The 23143-nt window shown below is 36.8% G+C and overlaps 1 protein-coding gene across 1 annotated transcript in view; it reads right to left on the bottom strand.

Annotated features, from left to right (window-relative positions):
- Positions 1-528: 528 nt before the first annotated feature.
- PGGT1B (protein geranylgeranyltransferase type I subunit beta) overlaps positions 529-23143 on the bottom strand; it is a 52187-nt gene continuing 29572 nt past the window's right edge. The window contains exons 5-9 of the mRNA XM_043470638.1: positions 22154-22286; positions 14719-14764; positions 9666-9850; positions 4977-5085; positions 529-1926 (exon numbers count right to left, since the gene is read on the bottom strand). Of these exons, the coding sequence (XP_043326573.1) occupies positions 1745-1926; positions 4977-5085; positions 9666-9850; positions 14719-14764; positions 22154-22286 (655 nt within the window). The 3' untranslated portion in view covers positions 529-1744. The remainder of the gene's footprint in view (positions 1927-4976; positions 5086-9665; positions 9851-14718; positions 14765-22153; positions 22287-23143) is intronic.

Below are 23143 nucleotides of genomic sequence, written 5' to 3' on the forward strand. Positions count from 1 at the left end.
TACGTGCCATTTTAATTCCTGATGTCTAAGAAATGTCTTAGTTTGAGATGTAAGTGTCTTAATTTGTCAGGATTTAAACCAGTGCAAACTGGAATAATTCATGGAAGGATGACATCTTTCCCCACCATCAGTTCTCTGATTTTATTTCTATTAAAAAAAAAAAAAAAAAGTTGACTTTGGCAAACTGAGGTTTAAACTAAGCATGTGAATAATAAATGAATCATTTTGTCAAGTATATACTAGGTTTCCCCTGGGATCATTATTTAAGGGTACTTTTTTTCACCACTAAAAAAGGAAAAATTTAGATATTACAATAATACATAAACAGATACTAGTAATTTAGTTTTTATCCTGATACTTTACTTGTAAACCTAAAAATCCAACATGTATTTTCACCAAGATTTTAACTTGAACCTAGTCCCTCTGGTGAAGTGATTTCCTTCTCCGTTTCAGAACTGCTCTCGTAACTTTGTCACTGAGCAAACGGTGATGGGTGTGATTCATTGATAAACTGAATACTAATAAAGGTAAGTTTTTATACCACTCCTTTATAATTCAGGTAGGTCACAGAATGAAGAAAACAGAACAATGAAAGCAAACCCCAGTCCTTAACCTCTAAGGGATACATTACCTTCCCACTTACCTGAAAATATTACAAAAATATGAATGACTGTGTATGGAGCTATACCATTAAATTTAATTGAGTGGTGCTTTTTTTTTCACTTAAATGTTTACTTATTTAACTTAAAAAAATTAGAAAATCATCAGTTTGAAATGAGAAAAGCTAAAACACTGGGAGCAACAACAACAACAATAAAAAACCAAATGGTTAAAAATAACTCAGTTATAAAAATACAGTTTACAATTTATCTCAGAAAAAGAAACAAAACCACTAAATGTTTTTCCCTCTAGGTAAGATGGCTTTCTCTGCAGAAAGGGGAAAAAAAAAGCGACTAATGATTCGAGATTAAAATCAAACATAACTGTTATTTACCCCAGCAACATCTAAAACAGATGACCCACACAGCACAAAACTTTCCCATTCACAATCACATACAGTTAAATTACTTTCTCCTCAGTTACATAATAGTCTTTTTATAACAATCTTCCTTTAGGAAATTACTGTATTAGTTAAGCCTATTCATTCTTGCTATGAAGTTAATTTCATTTGTATAGCCCACAAAAGTTTAATTGGCACATTTTACTTGAGAATAAGACAAAATAAGTCATTCTTCTTTTAAAAATTATGGGATCATCTGTTTTCAGAGAATAACCCCAGATACTTAATTCATTAAAGCAATGTTCCACCATAAGCAGTCAAGCTTTTTAAATGATCACTAAGTGCTCACCTGAAGATTACCAACGCTATGTGAACTGTAAACTTCTTTTGAAGATTCATGTCCATTTTATAATATGATACAATTCTGTAGTGAAGTTTTTTGTTTTTGTTTTTTTAAAAAAAAGATAACCTACATACATACAGTTAATTTGCCTCAAAGAACTTAGAAATACAGTATAAACATTTAAGAACCACGATGGAGTCCACTGTGGTTCAAACTTCAGCAAAGATTTTCTTGAAACCTAGTACAAAGGTTACTGGCTCAAGACCATACCCCAAAGTGACATCAGCGTCCGACTGTAAGACTACCTCTTAAAAAAGAGCACACTTGGTTACACATGGCTTTTAACCTCGGGCTACAGTTAGGCTACAAGTCCTCCCCACCACCCCCCAATCTAAAGCTAGTCATGTGGAGATGCGTACGTCCTCGGAGCACTGTTTAGAGTCCTTGGTTTTCCAGCTCTGATGGAGATCTCGCAGGCGCTCAGAAGTCCGTGTGCTTACATTCAGGGCAGGATGAACCTTACAAATGCCACTTTCCTCCATTAGTGACAGGCCACAAATTCCAAAGTATGCATGCAAAGCATCTGAAAATAAGACATTTTTTTTTATCACAACAGGTATATTTGTACAAAATATTTAGCTACTTATCAGCCCATCACTACATTAAAAATAAATTTAGAAAAATACTAAATAGTTTTGAAATATTTGCTTTCTCAAAGTCTCAAACCTCAAATTTTAAAAAACTAGATGATCAAAATCAGATGATATTCAAGAAAATATCACTAACAAGGAAAACAGTTCCTAGCTTAAGGAGTGAGTCCACCAACATCTTCTGTGATTGAAGAATAAACAGGAAGAGAACTAGCAAAGATTCCTCACTCTAATGGGTTTTCTCTTTTGCTGACAACAGACTATGGAAACAAAGATGTTTCTATCATAAAAGGAACTTTTCTTCTTAAAAATGAAAATAAACAAACCTCAGAATCTAAGTAGCACTGCATTCCCTGCTAAGTTCTAACTCTGACAATTCCTAAACCACACAATGCCAACACTGTGTTAAACGGAAGAAGCCTGGGCAAAATAACCCATTCTGGAATGCTGTACTATATTTAATTTTCCTATTTCAAGTAATGTCAGTCACTCTAAAAATATCCGACCTGATAACAAAAACAAGCTCAGACCTTCTGTTTGGTTGTAATAATGTGACTGTTCACACCAGAAGGATTCTTCCGCACTGGCCTTACTACAGTTTCCCATCTTTCAGGGGCACTAACTTTCTCCCATTAAATGACCACTGAAATCACACGGCTGTTGCCTGCATGACAGCCTTATATGGAGTCCTAAAAGTGCTCAGAGTTCCGCTGTTATGGGAACACTTACAAAAAATAGATTTTGTACTAGTCAAAATTTTTTTCTATTTTTGAGTTGGTCATTATTTAAAGCTTCATAGGCTATTAAGGTTCAAAACATCTTACCAAGTCAAAGTGTATCAAAAGAATTAAAGAGAAAGGTTGACTTACATAAATATCATTTAGTTTTCATAAAAGGAATGACAGATAGTTGTACTTATTCAGAGTTATTTGTGCAAAAGTTATTTCACCAGTTAGGTCCACGTTAATCCCCTTTTATGTTTTTTTCAGAGAATGCTTAAGACTTCTTCCAGCTCAATTTCCTCTAATTTTCACACACACACACACAAAATTTGATTTTTCCTATTCTATTTTTCTTGCAGTTATGTTAAATTACAAAAGGCACAAAGCAACATTAAATTTTATTGTCTAGAAATGAGAAAACTTTTCTACGAAAAAAATGCAACAGAAAATACACTCATGATAATGTAAAATAGGCTCTTACATGTTCCAGGTAATGTAAAAATAAATTTTTATTCCTCAAAAGGATTTTTTATAAAAGTTAAGGAAATAGAAGTTAAACATTTCAAACCTTAAAAATAAATAATAATCTCATCTGTAGGTGGTGATGTATTTGAGCACTTTAGATGTAGAAATATACATTTTCTTCATAGTAAAACTTAATTCCTTTCATAAGTTTTTCCTGTTAATGTATGTAAAATCTCTTTTGTGTCAAATCTGTCAATAGATTGATTTATTAGAACCAAGAATAAGCTAATTAAAAAAATCCTATTAAAATAATTTTTGTAACAGCTCTGGAAACAAATCTTTTTCCACATAAATTCAATTTATCATACAATGATTTCTATGCTCTGTAATGTACAGGATTAGAAGACATTGCAACATATCTATAAAGAATATTACAACCAATTATTTACACAAATACTAAACTTAGCAACTGACCTCTCTACAAAAAAGCTCCAAGAATTTTCTTTTAAAAAAGTTAAAAATTTGATTGTAAAAAATCAAAATGTATCTCAATGTTTATATAAGAAATGTTTTTCAAGAGTGTCATTTCCCTATTCTCATTATTTGTTAAAATAGCACCATGTACTGATTGAAAACAATGGAATTGATACCAAAACAATTGTTTTCTTGAGGAACTTTTAAAACATATTTACAGCTATGGGTTACAGATGCCAAAAAATTCTAAATATTCCCAGGTGGCGCTAGCAGTAAAGAACCCACCTGCCAGTGCAGGAGATGCAAGAGACCTGGGTCTGATCCCTGGCTTGGGACAATCCCCTGGAGGAGGAAATGGCAACCCACTCCAGTATTCTTGCCTGGAAAATCCCATGGATGGGGGCCTGGTGGGCTACAGTCCATGGGGTCGCAAAAAGTTGGACATGACTGAGCAACTAACACTTTCTAACACTTAGAAATAAAAAGCACTGTACTTTTTTTTTTAAGAAGCATATTTTGCATGAAAAAACAAGTAAATATGGATATAAGGAAATATTCCCGCTCTCTTCAGGTACACAAGTATGATTCCATGAGCCCTTTATTTGTATTTCAATTCAGGTACATATTCTAACTGTAATAGTTCTGTGACAAGAGATGAGGTAAAGAGGTTCTAGGCTAACAATAAAAACCATGATATTATTGCAATGTTGTAAAAGCAATCATTTCTTGAATCTAGTTTCATGTATTTATAGCTAATACTTTGTCAATCTGATTATCAAAAGTGTCAGTGTTCTGACTTATTTTTAACAAACTCTTGAATTCAGATTTTAGAGGCTGTAAATAGATCATTTTACTGGAGGTTTTGAAACCTAAGAGGGAGGGGGAAGTAGCTTGGAGAATGATTTCTGAAAAGAATAAGAATTAGTTCTCTCTTGGATTAAAGAGTAATTTATTCTACACATAGCTCAAGTGACAGCTAATACTCCTAAAGATTTTGGATGAACCAAATTATTCTATTTTGAATTGGGACCATTCAGACCACCTGTCTTATTGTCTGCAATAAAATAATACATTGCTAAGTGAAATATTTGGGAAAAATGGCAAACTATACCAGTATCTTGATAATTAAACCCTTCCTTTACACCCTGAAGATCCTAAATCTACTGTAAACTTAAACAATTTACCTTCTTAAAAACCTTACTTAAAGTAAGTTTATAACTGTGGCTATATTTTCTATCATATACCCTTTCTGACAAACACTTAAAGATCTATTCAATAAATAAAACAAAGGTTGCTCTGGATTTACACAAAAAATAAATTACCTGGATGACTATCTGGCCACTTGGCAAATCCACCAACGAGGCGGTCTTGAGTTGATAAGATGTAATTTCTATTTTTCTCAAAATTAGTATACTGGAAAATTTTCAGAAGCTGAAACGACAGTAACAAATATAAATTTATTGACATAAAACTTTCATATCAACCCATGGCTCAAATTTCAGATATATATAATCTAAAAAACACTTTTCTCTAGTTAAGGCTCTCAAAGCAAGCCTAAGGGACTTGGAACATTTAAAATTATCAACCACGTTAATTTTTAAAAAATCATCTACTCTCATTTTCGTGACCCACTCACTATTTCTTTCTTTTGAAACAGATCCCAATGACTTCTCTGCAACATATTCAAAACACAACTTGCCAATGTGTTCAACTTCACCAGTTATTTTTACAAGGACAATTTTATTTATCCATATTTTAACTCTTAATAATAGATTTCTGAACTGTTAGTTATGAACTATAGTAATGATAAGTAAAAATATTTTTTAAAAAAGGACAATAAAAATTATTAACCACATGCTAAAGACAATTTTGAGAACAGCAAAAAATTAAAGCTCTTTAATTAAGAAAGATAAAAGGTGAGACAAATACAATTTTAGCATAAAAAATTAAGTAGCTTAAAGATTCACGACATGTATTGTTCTTTCTCCCAAGATCCTATTAAATAGAAAAAATAAAGGATAATTCAAATTGTGAAGAGAAGAGGGTCAGGGGATGGTGAGCACATAAGAAAGCTCAAGTGTCACAAAGCAGCTAAAAGTGTGTTAATAATATTAATCAAAGAGCCACAAAAAGTATTAAAAAATTAACAAAGCAGTATCATGTTTCAAAAAGCAAAATAAAACCAATTAGAAAGTTATGGTACTAATAAGAAACAAACTTATTCATTCATTTTGATTTAATAATAGAATATAAGCAGTGACTCTTTACACTCCTGATACTAGAAACACTTTCTAGTATCAAGTGGCACATGGGTCATTACACAGAAAGAAGAAACTCTAATCTTACTTGGTTAAGCAATAAAGAATATTTACACAATTCTAATAAGTGATTATTAGTTTTCAAATTTTAAAATCAACCTACAGGCAAAGCATAAAATATTTGATCATTGTTACTGAGCAAAATACAAATGTTACCTAACTTGACATTACACAAATAAAAGTAAACTGACAGATTTAGAAGGAAGTGGAAGAGAAAAGGTTCAGAACTTAAAAAAAAAAAAAAACCCAGTAACAATTTGCTGGAAAAAAAGGAGACCAAAATCTTCATTTTTCACTGCTGGGAATCAAAGATAATGTCTAAATGTGTTAAGTCAAGCAATCAGCATGTTTAAGGTTATTTAAAGTTATCCAGAAGAATTAAAATTTTAAAAAGTTGCCTCTAGAAAGTTGTCAAAGGCCACCAAAATCATACAAAAAGACTCAAGAACAAACCTGAAGGGGCTCCTACTGGTTAGAGATGGGACAATCTGAGCATTAACAAGAACAATGTAATGGACTAAAACAGATAAAACATATTAAAATCTGTGAGTTCACAATGGTACTCAAAGGGTAGAAAAGAAAAAAACCCTAAAATCCAATTATTTTATTGGAAAACTTTAGAGGATGCTAGAGAACCAACTCAATGGACGGAATGAACACTATTAAAATTAAAATAAATAACCATCTGTTTTTCTCTGTACAACCACATCTTAAGTTAAAGTGAAATTCTTTACAAAAGGACACTAGTTAGTAAATTTACAGGGAATGATAGAATACAACCCCCAATGACATAATGGATCTAAGGAATGATGCTCAATGGCTGCTAAAACCATTCTGTAAGAAGATGATGAAGGTTTTACACACCAGCAACAAACAATCCAAAAGGAAACTAAGAAAGCAATCCTACTTATAACGCTTCTAAAAGAAGCCACTAAATACTTGAGAATACACTTATCCATGGAGGTAAAAGCTTAGTATGCAAAATACTATAAAACACTGGTGAATGAGATTAAAGATCTAAATAAATGGAAAAACATCCCATCATCATGGATAGGAAGACAGTGTTAAGATGTCAACACTACCCAAAGCAGTCTGTAGATTCAATGCCCTCTCCACACAAATGTGAACAGCCTTTTTCCTAAGAAATGGGAAAGCCAATCCTAAAATTCGTAGGAAATTGCAAAAACAATGTTTAAAAGAAAAATGCTGTTTTGGCTGAAGAGCCAAAACAATCTTTAAAAAGAAAAAAGTTGAGGACTCATACTTCTTGATAATGCAACTTAGAATGCTACAGTAATTAAAATAGCAAGGACCAATGCAATAGAATGGAGAGCCCAGAAATAAACTCTCACACACACATCAGGTAGGTGACTTTCAGCAAGGGTGCCAACACCACTTAATGGGTACAGAACTGTCTTTACAATGAATAGTACTAGGAAAGCTGGATACCACATGTAAAAAGATGAAGCTGAAGTCCTTGATTTATATCATTACAAAAATTAACTCGAAGTGGATCAAAGACCTAAACTTAAGAGTTAAAACTAAAAACTGTTGCAATAAAACATTGGGGAAAATCTTCATAATATTGGATTTGGCAATTATTTCATGGAATAACAACCAAAAGCCCCGGCAACAAAAGAAAAAAATAGATAAATCGGACATTTCTACAAAGAAGATATAAAGATGGTCAATAAGCACATCAAAAGATGCTTGGTATCACTCATTATTCAGTTCAGTTCAGTCACTCAGTCATGTCCGACTCTTTGCGACCCCATGGACTGCAACACGCCAGGGTTCCCTGTCCTTCACCATCTCCCAGAACTTGCTCAAATTCATGTCCATACCCATTAGGATGGCTATTATAAAAAAATGGAAGAAACAAGCATTGGTGAAGATGTAGAGAAACTGGAACCCTTATACATCACCAGGTGGAATGTAAAATGGTGCAGCCATTGTGAAAAACAGTTTGTTGGTGCCTCAAAAGTTTGAACACATAATTACCATATAATCCAGCAATTCCACTCCTAGTTAATTACCCAGAAAAAATGAAAGCAGGGACTTGAAAAGATATTTTATACCAATGCTCATAACCACCTTATTCACAATAGCCAAAAGGTGGAAACAATCCAAGTGTCCATCAGCAGATGAAGAGATAAACATAATGTGGTATATACATACAGCATAATATTACTCAACCATAAAAAGGAATGAAATTGTGATATATGTGACAATATTGATGGATCTTGAGAAATATAAGCCAGACACAGGACACATATTACATAATTCTACTTATATGATGTACCTAGAATAAGCAAATTCATAGAGACAGAAAGCAGAAAAGGGGTTACCAGGGGCTGGAGGAATGGGAGAAAGGGGAGCTATCGTTTAGTGAGCAGAGTTTAGGTTTAGGGTGATGAGAATGTTTGGGGTATAGATAATGGTAATGATTACACAACACTGATCTGTACTTACAAACAGTTAAACTGATAGATGTTACATTACATATATTTTACCACCATAAAAAAAAGGGAAGAAAAACAGGTTGATGGGGAACTTTATAATGGATAAATCAGCTTTGACAACTCTGGAGCCCTTAGATCAAAAAGGAGAGACAACCAGAGACTGATTATATTATATTCCTCTTGATGTGATGCAATAGAAAATATACATCATCCTGACTTGATATTTAACGATAATAAGGCGTTATGGCTGAATTTTTAGAAGACAGAATATTACATCTCCATTCTTTAAAAAGCTATCTTTGTTTAATGATTGTACTGAAGAATTTCCAGATAAAGTAAAAAGGGGTTATCTAGGAATTGCTTTAAAATAATACAGTGAGGAGGAAAGTGAGTAGCTGTATGAATGAATGAAGGCTGGCTTTGCGATAAGAACTGCTGAAATTGGCTACTGAACATACTAAGTGTTCATTATACACCATTTTCTCTTTTCACTATGTTTGAAATTTTCCATAATTAAAAAAATTAAAATGGTGCACCAGATGAATGGTACTAGAAGTGAGGAGAACAGAAAAAACATTCTGTTTTCTTTATTTAACCACATGTATAAATTTTAAGAGAAAAAATTAACATGTTATATAGATGATGAATATACTTTTGTTAGATTCCAGAATATCAGCCCTAGGTGATACTTGCAATTTTAGGATATAGAAAACTGTGGGTACTCAATGGCTAATAATCTTATGGATTTACACATATCAAAAGGTAGCAGAGATGGGGAAAATGTATGATCATATTAATGAATACATTTCAGAAGGCTTATACAAATAAATGAATAAAAAACAGAAAACTTTAAATAGTTTTTAAAGGAATTACCCATGGTTTATCTTTTAAGGTATTTTCCCATAAATCCTTTACTGGTATGTTCAGACAGATCTTCCATCTAGGTGGACTACTGGTAAGTTTCAGTTACAAGCTTTTTATAACACTACACCTAGTTTCTTATATAGGTTCTAGACACTAGAGTTTTATAAGAATAAAAATTTTTAAGTAGTACAACAGATAACTGAATTCTGTGGAAAAACCATACAGTGACCAGCTTTGCCAAAGCAACAGGAAAAACTTTTTGGCTTTAACCTAACAATATTTAATGAACATTACAAAGACCAAACCCTTTAAGCACAGTTTTTATTAACAAAGAGTAAAAGTTTCTCATTTTTATTATTTCTCTTACCTTTAGAGTTGCTCCCACCCAAAAAGAGTAACAGGTGTCAACAGGCTTATTAGGCCTTCCATGATAGCCATTCTGCTGTCTCATTATACACCACCGTTTTATCCTGTTCAATTCTTTTTCTGAGAAAACTTCTTCCAGTTTACCCATCAGGCACAGTGACGCAATGCCACAAAAAGTCGATCCTCCTGTTAATTAAAACCACACAGTACTTTAAACTTACTAGATGTCTAGGAAAGTAATATGAAATGATTGAAGAAAAAAATGGTTAAGTAATTCTAGAAAGCAGTGAAAGAAAAGTAAAATTAAAAGATAGTTTTCATATTACTATTTTATTTACTTAAATTCACTATTTAAAATAACCACTAGGCACTGAAGTCTTCAATATAAACTTGATGAAACAGAAAAAATTTTTAAATAATTTAAAAGAATCATTTTTTTAAATGAAAAATGTAAGATTTAGAAAGCAGTTCAAAATTTTATGGTCAATAGGAGAGCTGAAACTAAAGTCTAGGACTACTATTTCCTGTCTGCCACTCTTACACCTGAGTGTAATTCCCTTAAAAATCACAGTGTACTGTTTATGAACTAAGGTCCCATCTGCCTAAGCTACAGACTAATTTTTACATGTAACATAAACTAGAGGCTTAAATGCAGTCAGCTTCAGAAACTGAAGGAAGAAAAAGTGAAAGTGAAAGTCGCTCAGTTGTGTTCGACTCTTTGCAACCCCACGGACTATTATAATACAGTCCATGGAATTCTCCAGGCCAGAATACTGGAGTGGGCAGCCTTTCCCTTCTCTAGTGGATCTTCCCAACCCAGGGATCAAACCCAGGTCTCCCACATTGCAGGCAGATTCTTTACCAGCTGAGCCACAAAGGAAGCCCTTAAGTTTATCTTAGGGGAAGCCTTAAGTTATCTTAAGGAAGAAAAGTTCCTTAAACAAAGGAATAGAAAAGGGAAAGCGAAAGAGTGTGTGTGTGTTGGGGGTGGAGAAGAAAACTCTTATCTGGAAGTAGATGCACAATACGTATCCATGCTCACCATGCTAGACTGAAAAACTCCCCACCCGCCTTCCACCACGAGCCAGTGATACCCAGGTCCTAATCCCTGGAACACAGGCACGTTTCCTTATACGACAAAAGGGACTATGAAAACGTGATGGAAGTTAAGGATTTGAGATGGGGAGATTAATCTGGATGGGGGCCACCCTAAATGTAACCACAAGTGTCCCTGTAAGAGAGGGACAGACAGAGATTAAACCACAATCAAGAAGGAGGCGATGGAAGCAGAGACTCAAGTGCTGTGACGGCACACCAAAGAACGCCAGCAGTCCCCAGAGGCTGACCAAGGTGAAGGAACAGACCCTCCTGGTGCCCCCAGAAAGAGCCCACCCTGCTGACACCTTGATCTGAAGCCCTGTAAGGTGCAGTTCAGACTTCTGGCCTCTGGAGCTATGAGAACAAATCTGCCTTGTCTTACACCCCTAAGTTTAGTAAAATGTTATAGCATCAAAGGAACCAATACAGTCACAAAAGTAACTACTTTCCTCAGGAAATGAAAAGCCAGTCTTTTTCCACACAGGAAAAAACAAACAAAAAAATTCCACCACTTTCCATTGGCACTATCTGTTGTCAACTCCAAACAATCTGAAAATACTCCGTATTTCCAATTTATTACAACTTCATCTACGGATTTTTATTAATTCTAGCTCTTTAAATAGATTGTTCCTAATATGCCTCATTTTGCAGTTCTCCTTTTGGTGTTACAAATCTTGGCTATATTCTCTGGCAAAGGAAAAGTGAGCATTCGCTCTAGAAAATGTAAGGCTGCTATCACACTAAAATGGTCACTGTCAAAAAATAAAAACAAACAAACAAATAAATAAAGGGTCACTGTAAGAACTATTTAGTCTTCAGATTTTTTTCCCAATGGAGAAAAAAAAGAGGAAGATCTATGTTAGCAATGAGTGTATTAAAACAAAAGTAAAACAAATATAACCTTTTAGATTAATTTCTATTCAGCAACTATCAGTCTTATTCCTCCTTCAATGACCTACTAGTCTCAATTTCTCTTTTATGAAGCTGCCCATGACTTAAGTATTACACATCATTAAATATAAAGCCTCTAACAGAAAGTACATAATTTTTAAAACTAACTACACCAAGAAATAAAGAGGTATTTAATTGCTACTCTCCAAAATAATTGTTGGAATTGTTTAAAGCAAGCCAGAACAATCCAAAATAAAAATACTCTTTACTTTGCCCAAGCAACCAGATTTTGAAAATAACAACTTCTGAAGTAAGCTTGGACTCTGAAGAGCCAAACAGTAATTACAAAGTCTATGCTTTAAGCTAAAACCCACTTATCAACATTTGTTCCTAACAAGTTCCTGTCTAAACAATCATAAAAAGCCAGTTCTAAAAACCTGGATTAAAAGTAGCATATTAGAAGAGTATAAGAGGCAGACATAAAAACAGCAAAAGATAGGTAACATTCTGACAGTAAGTATATTAAGAAACATTACTAAAAGAGCAGGCACAAGAACTCAACCAGAATATGCTTTTAAGGCTAAATATTAACAGAATTAGGTCAATGATTCCTATAAGCTTCAAAAAATTTCAAGAACATCCCATCATTATATTATAGTACAATTTAAGAACTGCTTCTCATAATAATGATCAAATTCTAACCTTTGTTCATTATGCCTGAGTTGAAGAAGGGTTACAGGCCTGCCAAGCTATTGCTCACTTGCCCCTTGCTCGCTCAGCTTTTGGGGCAGCCAAGACCTGGGTGTCTAGAGCTCCTCGGGGCACCACTGTGTCCTACAGATAGATGTTTTAATGTTCTTGTGGGCTGTGAGGTTAGACAGGCTGAGAAATAAATAACCTCCTTTATCGAAGGCATTAACAGTAAGAGAGTATTAAGGCACATACAAATAAGAGAAAGATTTCCAGATAGAGAATGGGATATGTATATATGGTTGGTTTGCAATTCTAAAAATGAGCTGTGTTTGTGGTTGGTTTGCAATTTTAAATAGGGGGCTTATCCAAAAATACCGTTTGAGCCATTACCTGGAGGATGTGAAGTGAAGATTGGGGTGGCAATAGCAACTGTGTCACTGGTCATCACCGCTTAGTAAGTGGAATATGCTTACAGTTGCACAAAGAGGAGAGCTGGCATCTGTAAAAACGTCTGAGAAGACGGGGTCTGAGCTCACTATTGTGAAGGACGTTAGTGGGCACCGTGGCCGAGCTCACTATTGTGAAGGACGTTAGTGGGCACCGTGGCTGAGGAGACGCTTAGCAGCGCAGGAGACTTGTAGAACAGACACCAGAAAGTGAGAGTACATTCTCCGGGATGTGAAGGAGAGACGGCTGCTCAAACCTGATACTCTCTGATGGAAAGAAAGGAGAACAAAGACGCCTTCACAGAGTGCCCAAGCTCCAGTACTAGTTTTTAGAAGGAGGTCTCTCTTGCCAGTGTAGCTAGGGATAAGACAAGGAGGGGAGGCTATACCAAAGCCTTCCAGAACAGTACTTCTCAGCCCGTCAGCTCACAAGAACATTAACGCATCTGTAGGAAACAGTGCTGCCCCGAGGAGCTCTAGACACCCAGGTCTTGGCTGCCCCAAAAACTGAGTGAGCAAGGAGCAAGCCTGGCAGGCCGATAACCCTTCTGCAGCATATCCGGTACCTTGGCACCCCGACAAGGAAGCCCTTCCCTCTACAGCTTTAGTCCTGAAACCTACCAACCCAAAAAGACAGGTAAAAGGAAGATGTAAGCTTTTAGGCATGAACCACAGTTCATCAATGATGGTCTTGTTGGGTGGGAGCCTACTTGAGTCAAACAGACTCAAAATCACTACTTGTGTGACTCAGCAAGACTTTTCTTTCCATCAGACAGATGACAGATTTCCTCTTTGTGCAACTGTAAGCATATTCCTCCTTACCAAGAGGTGATGACCAGTGACACAATCACCATTGCCACCCCAATCTCGTACAGACTCAGGCACACACAAGAATTAAGACGTCCTAATTACAGGGTGGCTTCCGAGGAAAACCCCAGTGCTTTATATGCCCCTCAGTGACACACGCCCTGCCAACAGCACTGAAGGAGGCGTGGGAACGTGACAGGGAGGACAGACCCGAGAGGCCAGGTCCTGGCGAAGCACAAGCATTATGGTTAAAAAGCTTTCAGACCTGCTCTGTGCTTTCCAAACCAGTTTCCCTCACGTCTCTGACCAAGAAAGACGAGAGCCTCTGAGCGACTCGGTGAGGAGCCTAAGTCACATCCCTAGTGCTAGGGCTGAGACCTGGATACGGATGTGTTCTGTCCACGCCACTGTGCTAGCAGAGGGACGGACACACCAAGTGAGCACAAAAGCACGGCTGTGAGAGAGAGGAAGCAAGTTCATTCAGAAAGCCTCCCTGACCTGAGTCTTTTTCTTTTTTTTTTAAGGAGCATGGAAGTATATTTTCTTCTACATGAAAATTTTCCACTTGAAAGAGCTCAGGCTATTGATGTGCTAACAGACTGACTATTGCTCACTCTTCTGGTTCTGTCAAAATTGAGGGAAAATGTGAGAGAGACTGTATTAGTGTATGCAGTGAACATGTGCCATACAGAAAAACGTCTTATCACTATGACTTAGTACAATTACATTAAAGGTAGAAAAATTTTTCTTCTTCACAGATTCATTGATTCATGTTCAATATTCTGTATCTAGCTTTTTAGTATTATACCAAAAAAGAAAACTTGCTGTTTTCTAACAATTTCTTAAATCCTCCCAAGATGTTTTCATGCAGCTAACAGTTGAAAAGATTAGTAGAAAATACTGTTTGAACATTCTGGTCTGAATAATCTCTGAATGATTACTGACCTAGAAGAGGCTCAAGTTGGCACAACAGTGTCAACAGGGAGAAGTAGGAAAGAAGATAACCAGGCTGCATCAAGGGTCGGGACAAACTTCTGAGGTCCTACATGTTGGAGATACCACGATGTTATTTAGAGAAACAAGAGAAACCACACACCCACTGATTTTAAGATGCCTTACCATGAGATTCAAGTCCAGCTCCCTGTGCCAGCCCATTGTCATAGGACTGAAAAAGAAAAACATTCAGTTAGTACTGAAATAATAATAATAAATATGCTGTCATGATGCTAATTTTTCTTCTTGATCTAATTTTATCTCTCCCTTTTATCTTTCAAAACATGTATTCTTTCCCATAATTAAATACATCTAGGCATTTTCAAATCCCTGATCTTGTCTTATTCACCAAGCTGAATCAGTAAATGTATATACATTAGGCACATTCTGAGAAGAGACTGTTCAAAGATGGCACTTACATATTTAATCTTTACCCAGTAAAAAGCCTCAACCTTTATTCCTCCACTTGCAAGAGGTATGAGTTTAAGGAAAACTTATATAAGGATTTCATACTCATATATATAACATTATAAATACAAAACAAATCTGTTTTGAGACTTTTGGTTAGCCCTACCTAAAATTTGAATTTCCCCACATATCCCACAAAATCAAAACAGGATAATAATAATACAACTAAACAATTATCCTTCAATTAAAAATAAATTTAAAAAAATAATACAACTACATAGAACTGAAACCCTATCAAAGCTGGAAGACATGCTGAAACTTCAAATTACCTGTCTACAGAAAAAGAAACAACAAATCTCATACTCCTGATACACTTCTGAAGAGAGCAAGGGCACTTCATGAAAAATCGTGAGGAAGAGAGAGGAGCGGGGCTGTCTGAGATCACCTAAAATTACTGGCTCAAAAGGAGAGGCCTGCGTAAGTGTGAAGTTACAGGAAATCCTTGTTTTGCGCTCTCCCAATTACACACAAACTCCAGTAACACAGCATGCCCCCATTTCAGTAGTACCAGTACAGTAACTATGAGCAGCTGCATGCAGCACAAGCTTGCTGCTCGCCCCCCGCCCACGATGACCGACTGACAGAGTGCGTCAGAGCCATGGACACGCGTCACCTTGTGCGCAGTCTCCGGCCAGTCACCGCGCGGTGCTCAGCGCAGCCGCGCGCATGGGCGTGCTGTTTCTCTATATTAGAATGAATAACCCACATGATGCTTGCAAAACGTCGTAACCAAAGAAGAGACTGGCCACCAAAGGTAAAAGTGCAGTGAAGAAGCAAAAAACAGTAGCACTGAAAGTGAAATTGAGATCAAACAGAGTAATAGAAGACACAGTTATCATGACAGTGCTGGTTGGTTGACACTAGATATGAAGGCAGAAAAACTAAGGGAAGACGAAATTTCTACATGAATGAAGAAAGTGGCTATCATGAAAAGGAAGATGTTCTAGAGAAGTGATGTTGGCAAAAACTTCACATAAAAGGAATTCTCAGGTATTTCACAACAATGACAATGCAAAGGACGAAATGCTGGAAGTTGGTACTAACTTAGAAAGGAGTATAATCATTTACCAAGACAGAAAAGATGCCTGCTCCGTACTGTAAGTTATACAATGAGAAGAAAAGAATGCTGTTCAAACTACTCCTTATGAATTTTCTACACTTTTTCAATATTGCCAATATTCTACACTGTTTTAAATTACAGTGTACTAACAAATATTGGTTTACCATTAAAATTTCTCTATACATTTATAACTGACAGTAACATTAATAGTTTCAAATGTTTTGGCAAAAAATTAAAGGTCATAGAACAAGTGTCATTTTTCCCACTGATGATTAAGATCACTTTGCATCGTTTCAGTCAGCACAACCATCGTGACAGTCTGGTGTGACCAGTCAAAGCGAGGATGCCTGTACTATATACAGAGTTCTGGTAACACTGAGCACTAACCCCAGGAAAGGGGCTGAGGAGGGCATGCAGGTCAAGGTGGCGGCGTCCAAAGGGCAGAACTCTGGTGAAGACAGAAGAAGAAGAGAAAGGAAGAAAGAAGGGCCCTTTGAAGATCAGGTAACAAAGGCAAACTCCAAGGAGCAAAGTTTAAAAACCCAGGAAACAAAAAAGAACTCTCTCCTAGCAGAAAATCACAGAACTCACTACCCTTCCCCAACCACTACACAAACAAAAACACACTCTAAATTTAAAAAATCATACTCTGTTTCTCTGCACTGAAAAGACGGCACTCTTACTAAACTAGGAATTCTTGTAAGAAAAAAAAATCCACTAATCACTAAACAGAAAAAGACCAATCCACACAAAGGAACTCTGAATCTCTGAGATGAAAACATGGTGATCACAATGAAAACATCTCTGTATAGGAAAATCTGCCTTCACCTCCAAAGTATGGTGAAAAGCAAAAGAAAACTAGGGTGAAGCACCCAAACTCAACTGTATACCCTCAAATAAGCACTTGGGAAATGAAAAGAGATTTAAAGTTAAAAAATGAAAAGGATAAACAGTAGGAAGAAATAAAGAAAATTAAATGATTTCAGGAAAAGACATTAAGGGACATGTAAGAAAGGCTGAAAACAACCAAGAGAATAAAAATGAGATAAAGAAGTAAGTAAAGGGAGTTGAAGAGAAAGTGGTTGAAATGAAAGATGAGCAAAGAAAGAAAATTACACAAAATTGCAGTACCTAAAGAAAGAGGAAAAATAATGGACTACAAGTAGGGGTCAGTAATCTGGAGCCTGCAGGCTAAACCTGGCCTGAGGCTTGTTTTGTATAGCCCTAAACAGTCAATGTCAATCTTAATAAAATAAATGCAAATTTGGAAACACACCAAGGTATCATTTTTCACCCACCAGTTTGGTAAAAATAAAAACACTGCAACAACATTCTACTGGTGAGCCTGTGTAGACAGAGGCACTCTCACACACTGGTGGGAATATAAACTGGTTCCTATTTTAGGAGTGAAAATGAAAATTTATGTATGCATTTACTTTTTGATCAAGCAATTCCTCTTCTAGGAATTTATTTTGAAAATATATTCCCAACAATACATAAGCATACATGCAGAAAGGATTAGTTTCAACACTGTTCGCCTTAGGAAAATACATACCCTATGTATAGAATAGTTGGAAAAAACTATGATATGTACATAATGGAGTGCTACAAAACTGCAAAAAAAAAAAAAAAACAAACGAAGAATGAGGAAAATTTTTTTGACCTGATACAGGGTGGTTTTCAAGCTATACTGTTAAGTAAAAAAAAGCAAAATGCAAAAAAGTACTCTTTTGAGTGAGCGAGGACGACGAACCAGAAACTAATGAGAACACTCACCTACAGAGTGAATGGGTACATGGCGGCAAACACGGGAGTCAGGCAGAGGAAGGAGACAGGAGAGAGGGGAAGCCCCTGTGAGTTACACAGTTTTGAACCTAAATTCTGACTTTCAGAAGCAAGCTAATATATCACATATTAAGGAAATAAAATCAACAAAGTTGGGGGGGGGAGGTGATCCTAAAGTAGAATCCAAACAAACAACTCTATTTCAAATAAATGACATAAACATACTAAAGGTTGGGGGTAAGGTGGTTGTGGAGGGAATTAAAAAAAATATCCCAAGTGTTTTTTAAATATAGCATTCTGGCAATATACCCATGGGCTCTAAGCAAAAAGAACCAATGTATTCTGGATAACAGGAGTCAGGCTTGTCACTGCCCAAGAAGGGAGTCACAGATGAAAAGAGGGATGGAGTTAAAAAACAAAGATCATGGCATCTGGGAGAAGTGAAAGCTGTGACAGATTTTCTTTTCTTGGGCCCACAAAAATCACTGAGGATGGTTACTGCAGCCACAAAATTAAAAAAACGCTTGCTCCTTGGAAGAAAAGCTAATGACAAACCTAGATAAGTAGGTCAAAAAGCAGAGACACCTTGCTTTGCCTACAAAGTTCTGTATAATCAACGCTATGCTTTTTCCAGGAGTCATGTAAGATGTGAGAGTTTATCAAAAACCATGAATTCATGCTAATGAAATGATGAAAGTTGCTTAGTCATATAAACAAGGCTGAATGCCAAGTAATTGATGGTTTTGAACTGTGGTGCTGGAGAAGACTCTTGAGAGTCTCTTAGGATGCAAGGAGATCAAACCAGTCAATCCTAAAGGAAATCAACACTGAATATTTGTTGGAAAGACTCATGTTGAAGCTGCAGCTCCATTCCTTTGGCCACCTGATGAGAAAAGCGGACTCACTGGAAGATTCTGATGCTGGGAAAGACTGAAGGCAGAAGAAGAGGGCAGCAGAGAAGGAGATGGTTGGAGAGCACCACTGGCTCAGTGGACATGAATCTGAGCACACTCTGGGTGACACCGGAGGACAGAGGAACTTGGCATGACAGTCCCTGGGGGTCACAAAGGGTCTTAGCGACCCAACAAATGGTGTTGGATTAAAATAAGGTTATTAGTATCAACTCGGGCTTCCCTGGTGGCTCAGACGGTAAAGAATCTGCCTGCAATGCAGGGGACCTGGGTTCAAGTCCTGGGTGGGGAAGATCTCCTGGAGATCTTCCAGTGGAGAATACCCACTCCTGTATTCTTGCCTGGAGAATTCCAGGCAATGGACAGAGGAGCCTGGCAGGCTAAAGCCCATGAGGTCAGAAAGAGTCAGACATGACTAAGCAACTTTCATCGTTTCATTAGCATGAATCCATGGTTTTTGATAAATAGATATAAATGTGTGGATGTGTGTAAGGGGGCTTTCTGTGTATACATATATACATTTCCTACCTCTGAGACAGGGGCTAGAAGCAATGACATCCTAGTACCAATGAGCACATTTTGTGCCCAAATCCTGGTTTCTAAACACCACCCTTCAAAAAGAAGAACCAGAACTTCTTGAAGAAATGACCAATTTTAGAACTTAGGCTGGGAAATTAAACTATGAACCCGGAATATTTTGTGCCAGAGAGCAATGATGTGCTCAAAAATGAACGGGACACATCAAAAGGGCATAAGAGCCTGCATGAAGGGGTTTTTGCTCGCTGAATCTGGGACAGTATCAAAATAAACGATCAGTTCAGTTCAGTTCAGTCGCTCAGTCGTGTCCAACTCTTTGCGACCCATGGACTACAGCATGCCAGGCCTCCCTGTCCACCACCAACTCCCAGAGTCCATCCAAACCCGCGTCCATTGAGTCGGTGATGCCATCCAACCATCTCATCCTGTCGTTCCCTTCTCCTCCTGCCCTCAGTCTTTCCCAGCATCAGGGTCTTTTCAAATGAGTGATAGTTACAGATAATAACCCACTGAATCAAACAAGAATCTAGAGTTCCTGTTGAAATTAAATAAATAAATAGATATAGGTGAAAGGAAAGCTTTTTGTAGCAGCAGAATTTTAACTGATAATTACAGAATGAATGGTAGAGCTGGAAAATCATCAATGCGCACTAACACTAGAGGATAAAAGTTTGATGAGGGACAGGAAATTTACATAGGCTCCAAGTATCTCACCATGAGATACTAAATATGATCACAAATGGAAAAAACGCTAACTTTACAGAGAAACATCTGGCATACACCACCTTAACCAAGTGATCCAAGTTAACATCACCAATAAGGCGTATCAACAGGTTGTACCTCCAAATACAATGCACTAAGAAGAACGTGGTATTACTTCTACAATGATCATGCCACAACGGCTACCACTGTTAGGGAAATAGGGGAAAGTCTTGTTCAGGCTTCAGAAGCAGGGGAGCAGCCCTCCGACTTGCTCTGACCTGCGTGGACACTGCCTGGATTCCACGCCTGCTGGCAAGCACAGCAAGTCAGGCAGCACTTCAGATTAGAAAGGGAGTTTGTCTTGAAATTCTTGAGCCCCTGATGGTCTGGCAGCCCCCGCCCCCTCCCCAGAGGGTTTAATGGGATTCTGTAACTCATAAGGTGAAACAAATCTTTCCATATTGTAGAAAGATTAAAGTAAAACCATACCCGCATTTTTGCACACAAACTGATACAAACTGATACTGATATCAGCTGGTGGCCTAGGATTATAAGCAGGAGCCCCCGAAACTGTGATTTGAAGTCTCACTGGTGGGTGGACGCACCTCCCCTGGGCCCTTTCTCAGTTGGGCCTCCAGACTGCTGTTAACAAGGGACTTCCTAGTGCTGTTCAAGTCTGGATGTAGCTCAGCCCAATTTGGTGATGTATGCACTGTTACTTCTCTCTATTGTTTACATTTCTTTTCAAATTATCTTTCTTCTATAAAAAATTGAAATTGTTTATGTGTGTAACAATGGTTTCTTTGTCTAACGAATCCTTTGAATTGAAAACAAAAGTAAAACTTTTGGCAAAACAATCACCCATCTTTGTCTATAACATCAAACTCCTTTTGTCCTAAAACTTCTTTAAAGGTTTGTTCTTTCTGCCTCCCGAGGCTTTTAAAAATTTGTGCTATTATATATTCTGTAAATTCTGATTTACATATTTAATTAAAAATAACTCTACTCCTCTAAGAACTTACATTTCCGCTCTGAAATATGGACTAGTAAAAGATGAATTAACAGCCTAAAATATTTTAATCTATAAAATAAAAATTTGATATTTAGTAAGTAAAATAAACCTGGGAAGCAGCACTTCTATTACTCTGATTTTATACGAAAGACTAAAAAGTAGAGCAAATGATATTTCCAGCTGAGACTAAGGTTTCCTTACTATTATTGATAAAAAAAAAAAAAAAGACTATATTGTGTCAAAGAATAACATTTCTACTTGATACTCTCCTTAAACCTTAGATTTAAAAAAAAAACCCACACATAAAACTATTTAGAAACCAAAAGTGATGCAAAAATCTATTGTCAGCCCAATCTTGCTACTTAAAATGGCTTAAGGAACCCACATCTCACACCCGATATATAGGAATAAACTCACTATGTGAAGTGAAGTGAAGTCGCTCAGTTGTTTCTGACTCTTTGCGACCCCATGGACTGTAGCCTACAGTCCTCCATCCATGGGATTCTCCAGGCAAGAATACTGGAATGGGTTGCCATTTCCTTCTCCAAAGAAAAAATCTCACCAAGGGCACCACAATTCTCCTTTAAGTTTGGCTGTGACTTCTCAAGGACCCCTACTAGGATAGGCTACCAACATTTACTTTGAGATTTTCCTGTTTTTTGCTTCCAAGGCTGACCAATTTCTTTCCACTAAAGACACTGTTTCTTTGGATACAATCAGATTATATTTAAAATTTAATGGCTAAAGAGTCAATCTGTCCTTGAAGATTATTTTTACATGGCTATTCCAATATATGATGTACCTAGAAAGCAGTCTTATTACCCTATTTCCAAATTACTGCTATTGATAGACGAGATGAGGCATGCCCCAGCTCTCATCAGTCGTGTCCGACTCTCTGCGACCCCACGGACTGCAGCACGCCGGGCCTCCCTGTCCATCACCAACTCCCGGAGCTTACTCCAACTCATGTCCATCGAGTCAGTGATGCCATCCAACCATCTCATCCTCTGTCGTCCCCTTCTCCTCCCAGCTCTCCTATATGAGCAACAATAACTAAAGGAGAGAATCACTATCAACGTAACTCACCATACTTCTTCTAATATAGCTGATAGCCTTTTTCATATCCATGCCAGACCAGTTGTTGAGCATATAGCAGATACAGGAAGCACAGTATACAAATCGCATGTCATTTTCACTGCCTTCAGGTACTGCACAAAAACTGAAAGTAAGAACATGATTTACTGTACTGTAATTTGTTTATTTGTACGGGGGGCTATTTAGAAACAGCCACTTCATGTTTTCACTCACAGAAAAACCTATCACTAATAACAGGATTTGAAAATCATATACTACTTTACTATTCAGTGAAGAATAGGACTATTAACTTGAACGCTATAAAACTACCCCCAAATCATCACTCTGCTCTGAAGTTCTGCCGTCTGGGGAGCTTAACCCGCGATCGCAGCTACTCCTCCCCAGGAGCCACCACCCCAGAGTAAGTCCATCAGCTCTCAGCCACGGGAAGCTGTGGCACAGGGGTCTGAGAATTCAGGACAGAGACAGGAGCAGGTGAAAACTGGGAACTGTTGGTTTTGCCTATGTACAATTTCTTCTCAATGTATATATAGATAACCAGTATGATAACTGATCATATTGTTTTAATTTTTACCTATAATTAGTTTTAGAGAAGTATATAGTAGTGTTTCATGTCTATGCTTTTATTATAAACAAGGGTAAGACAGCAGTAACCAAAGACTATAGTGAAATACTGAGAAATTAGTGCCATGTACTTGCTGAGTTAAGTATTTAGTTTTATAGTATTTCCAATTAACGTCAATTTATCTTACATGTTTCCATTAATTTTCCCCCATTAAGAGCAGTGTTTTTAAGATAATGACAGGAAAATAGAGATAATAGTAGACAGAACATAGATATAACATGGCAGGATTTGTTTGCCAAGTTTTCTCTTTAGACAGAATCACTACTGCTTTATTACTTCCAAGATTTAAAAAAATGTTTCACCTTAAAATTTTTTTGTTAGACCCATGACTCAAATCATCAAATATTAATGAACTC

Source organism: Cervus canadensis, chromosome 6 (assembly GCF_019320065.1).
Source record: "Cervus canadensis isolate Bull #8, Minnesota chromosome 6, ASM1932006v1, whole genome shotgun sequence".
Classification (NCBI taxonomy): Eukaryota; Metazoa; Chordata; class Mammalia; order Artiodactyla; family Cervidae; genus Cervus; species Cervus canadensis.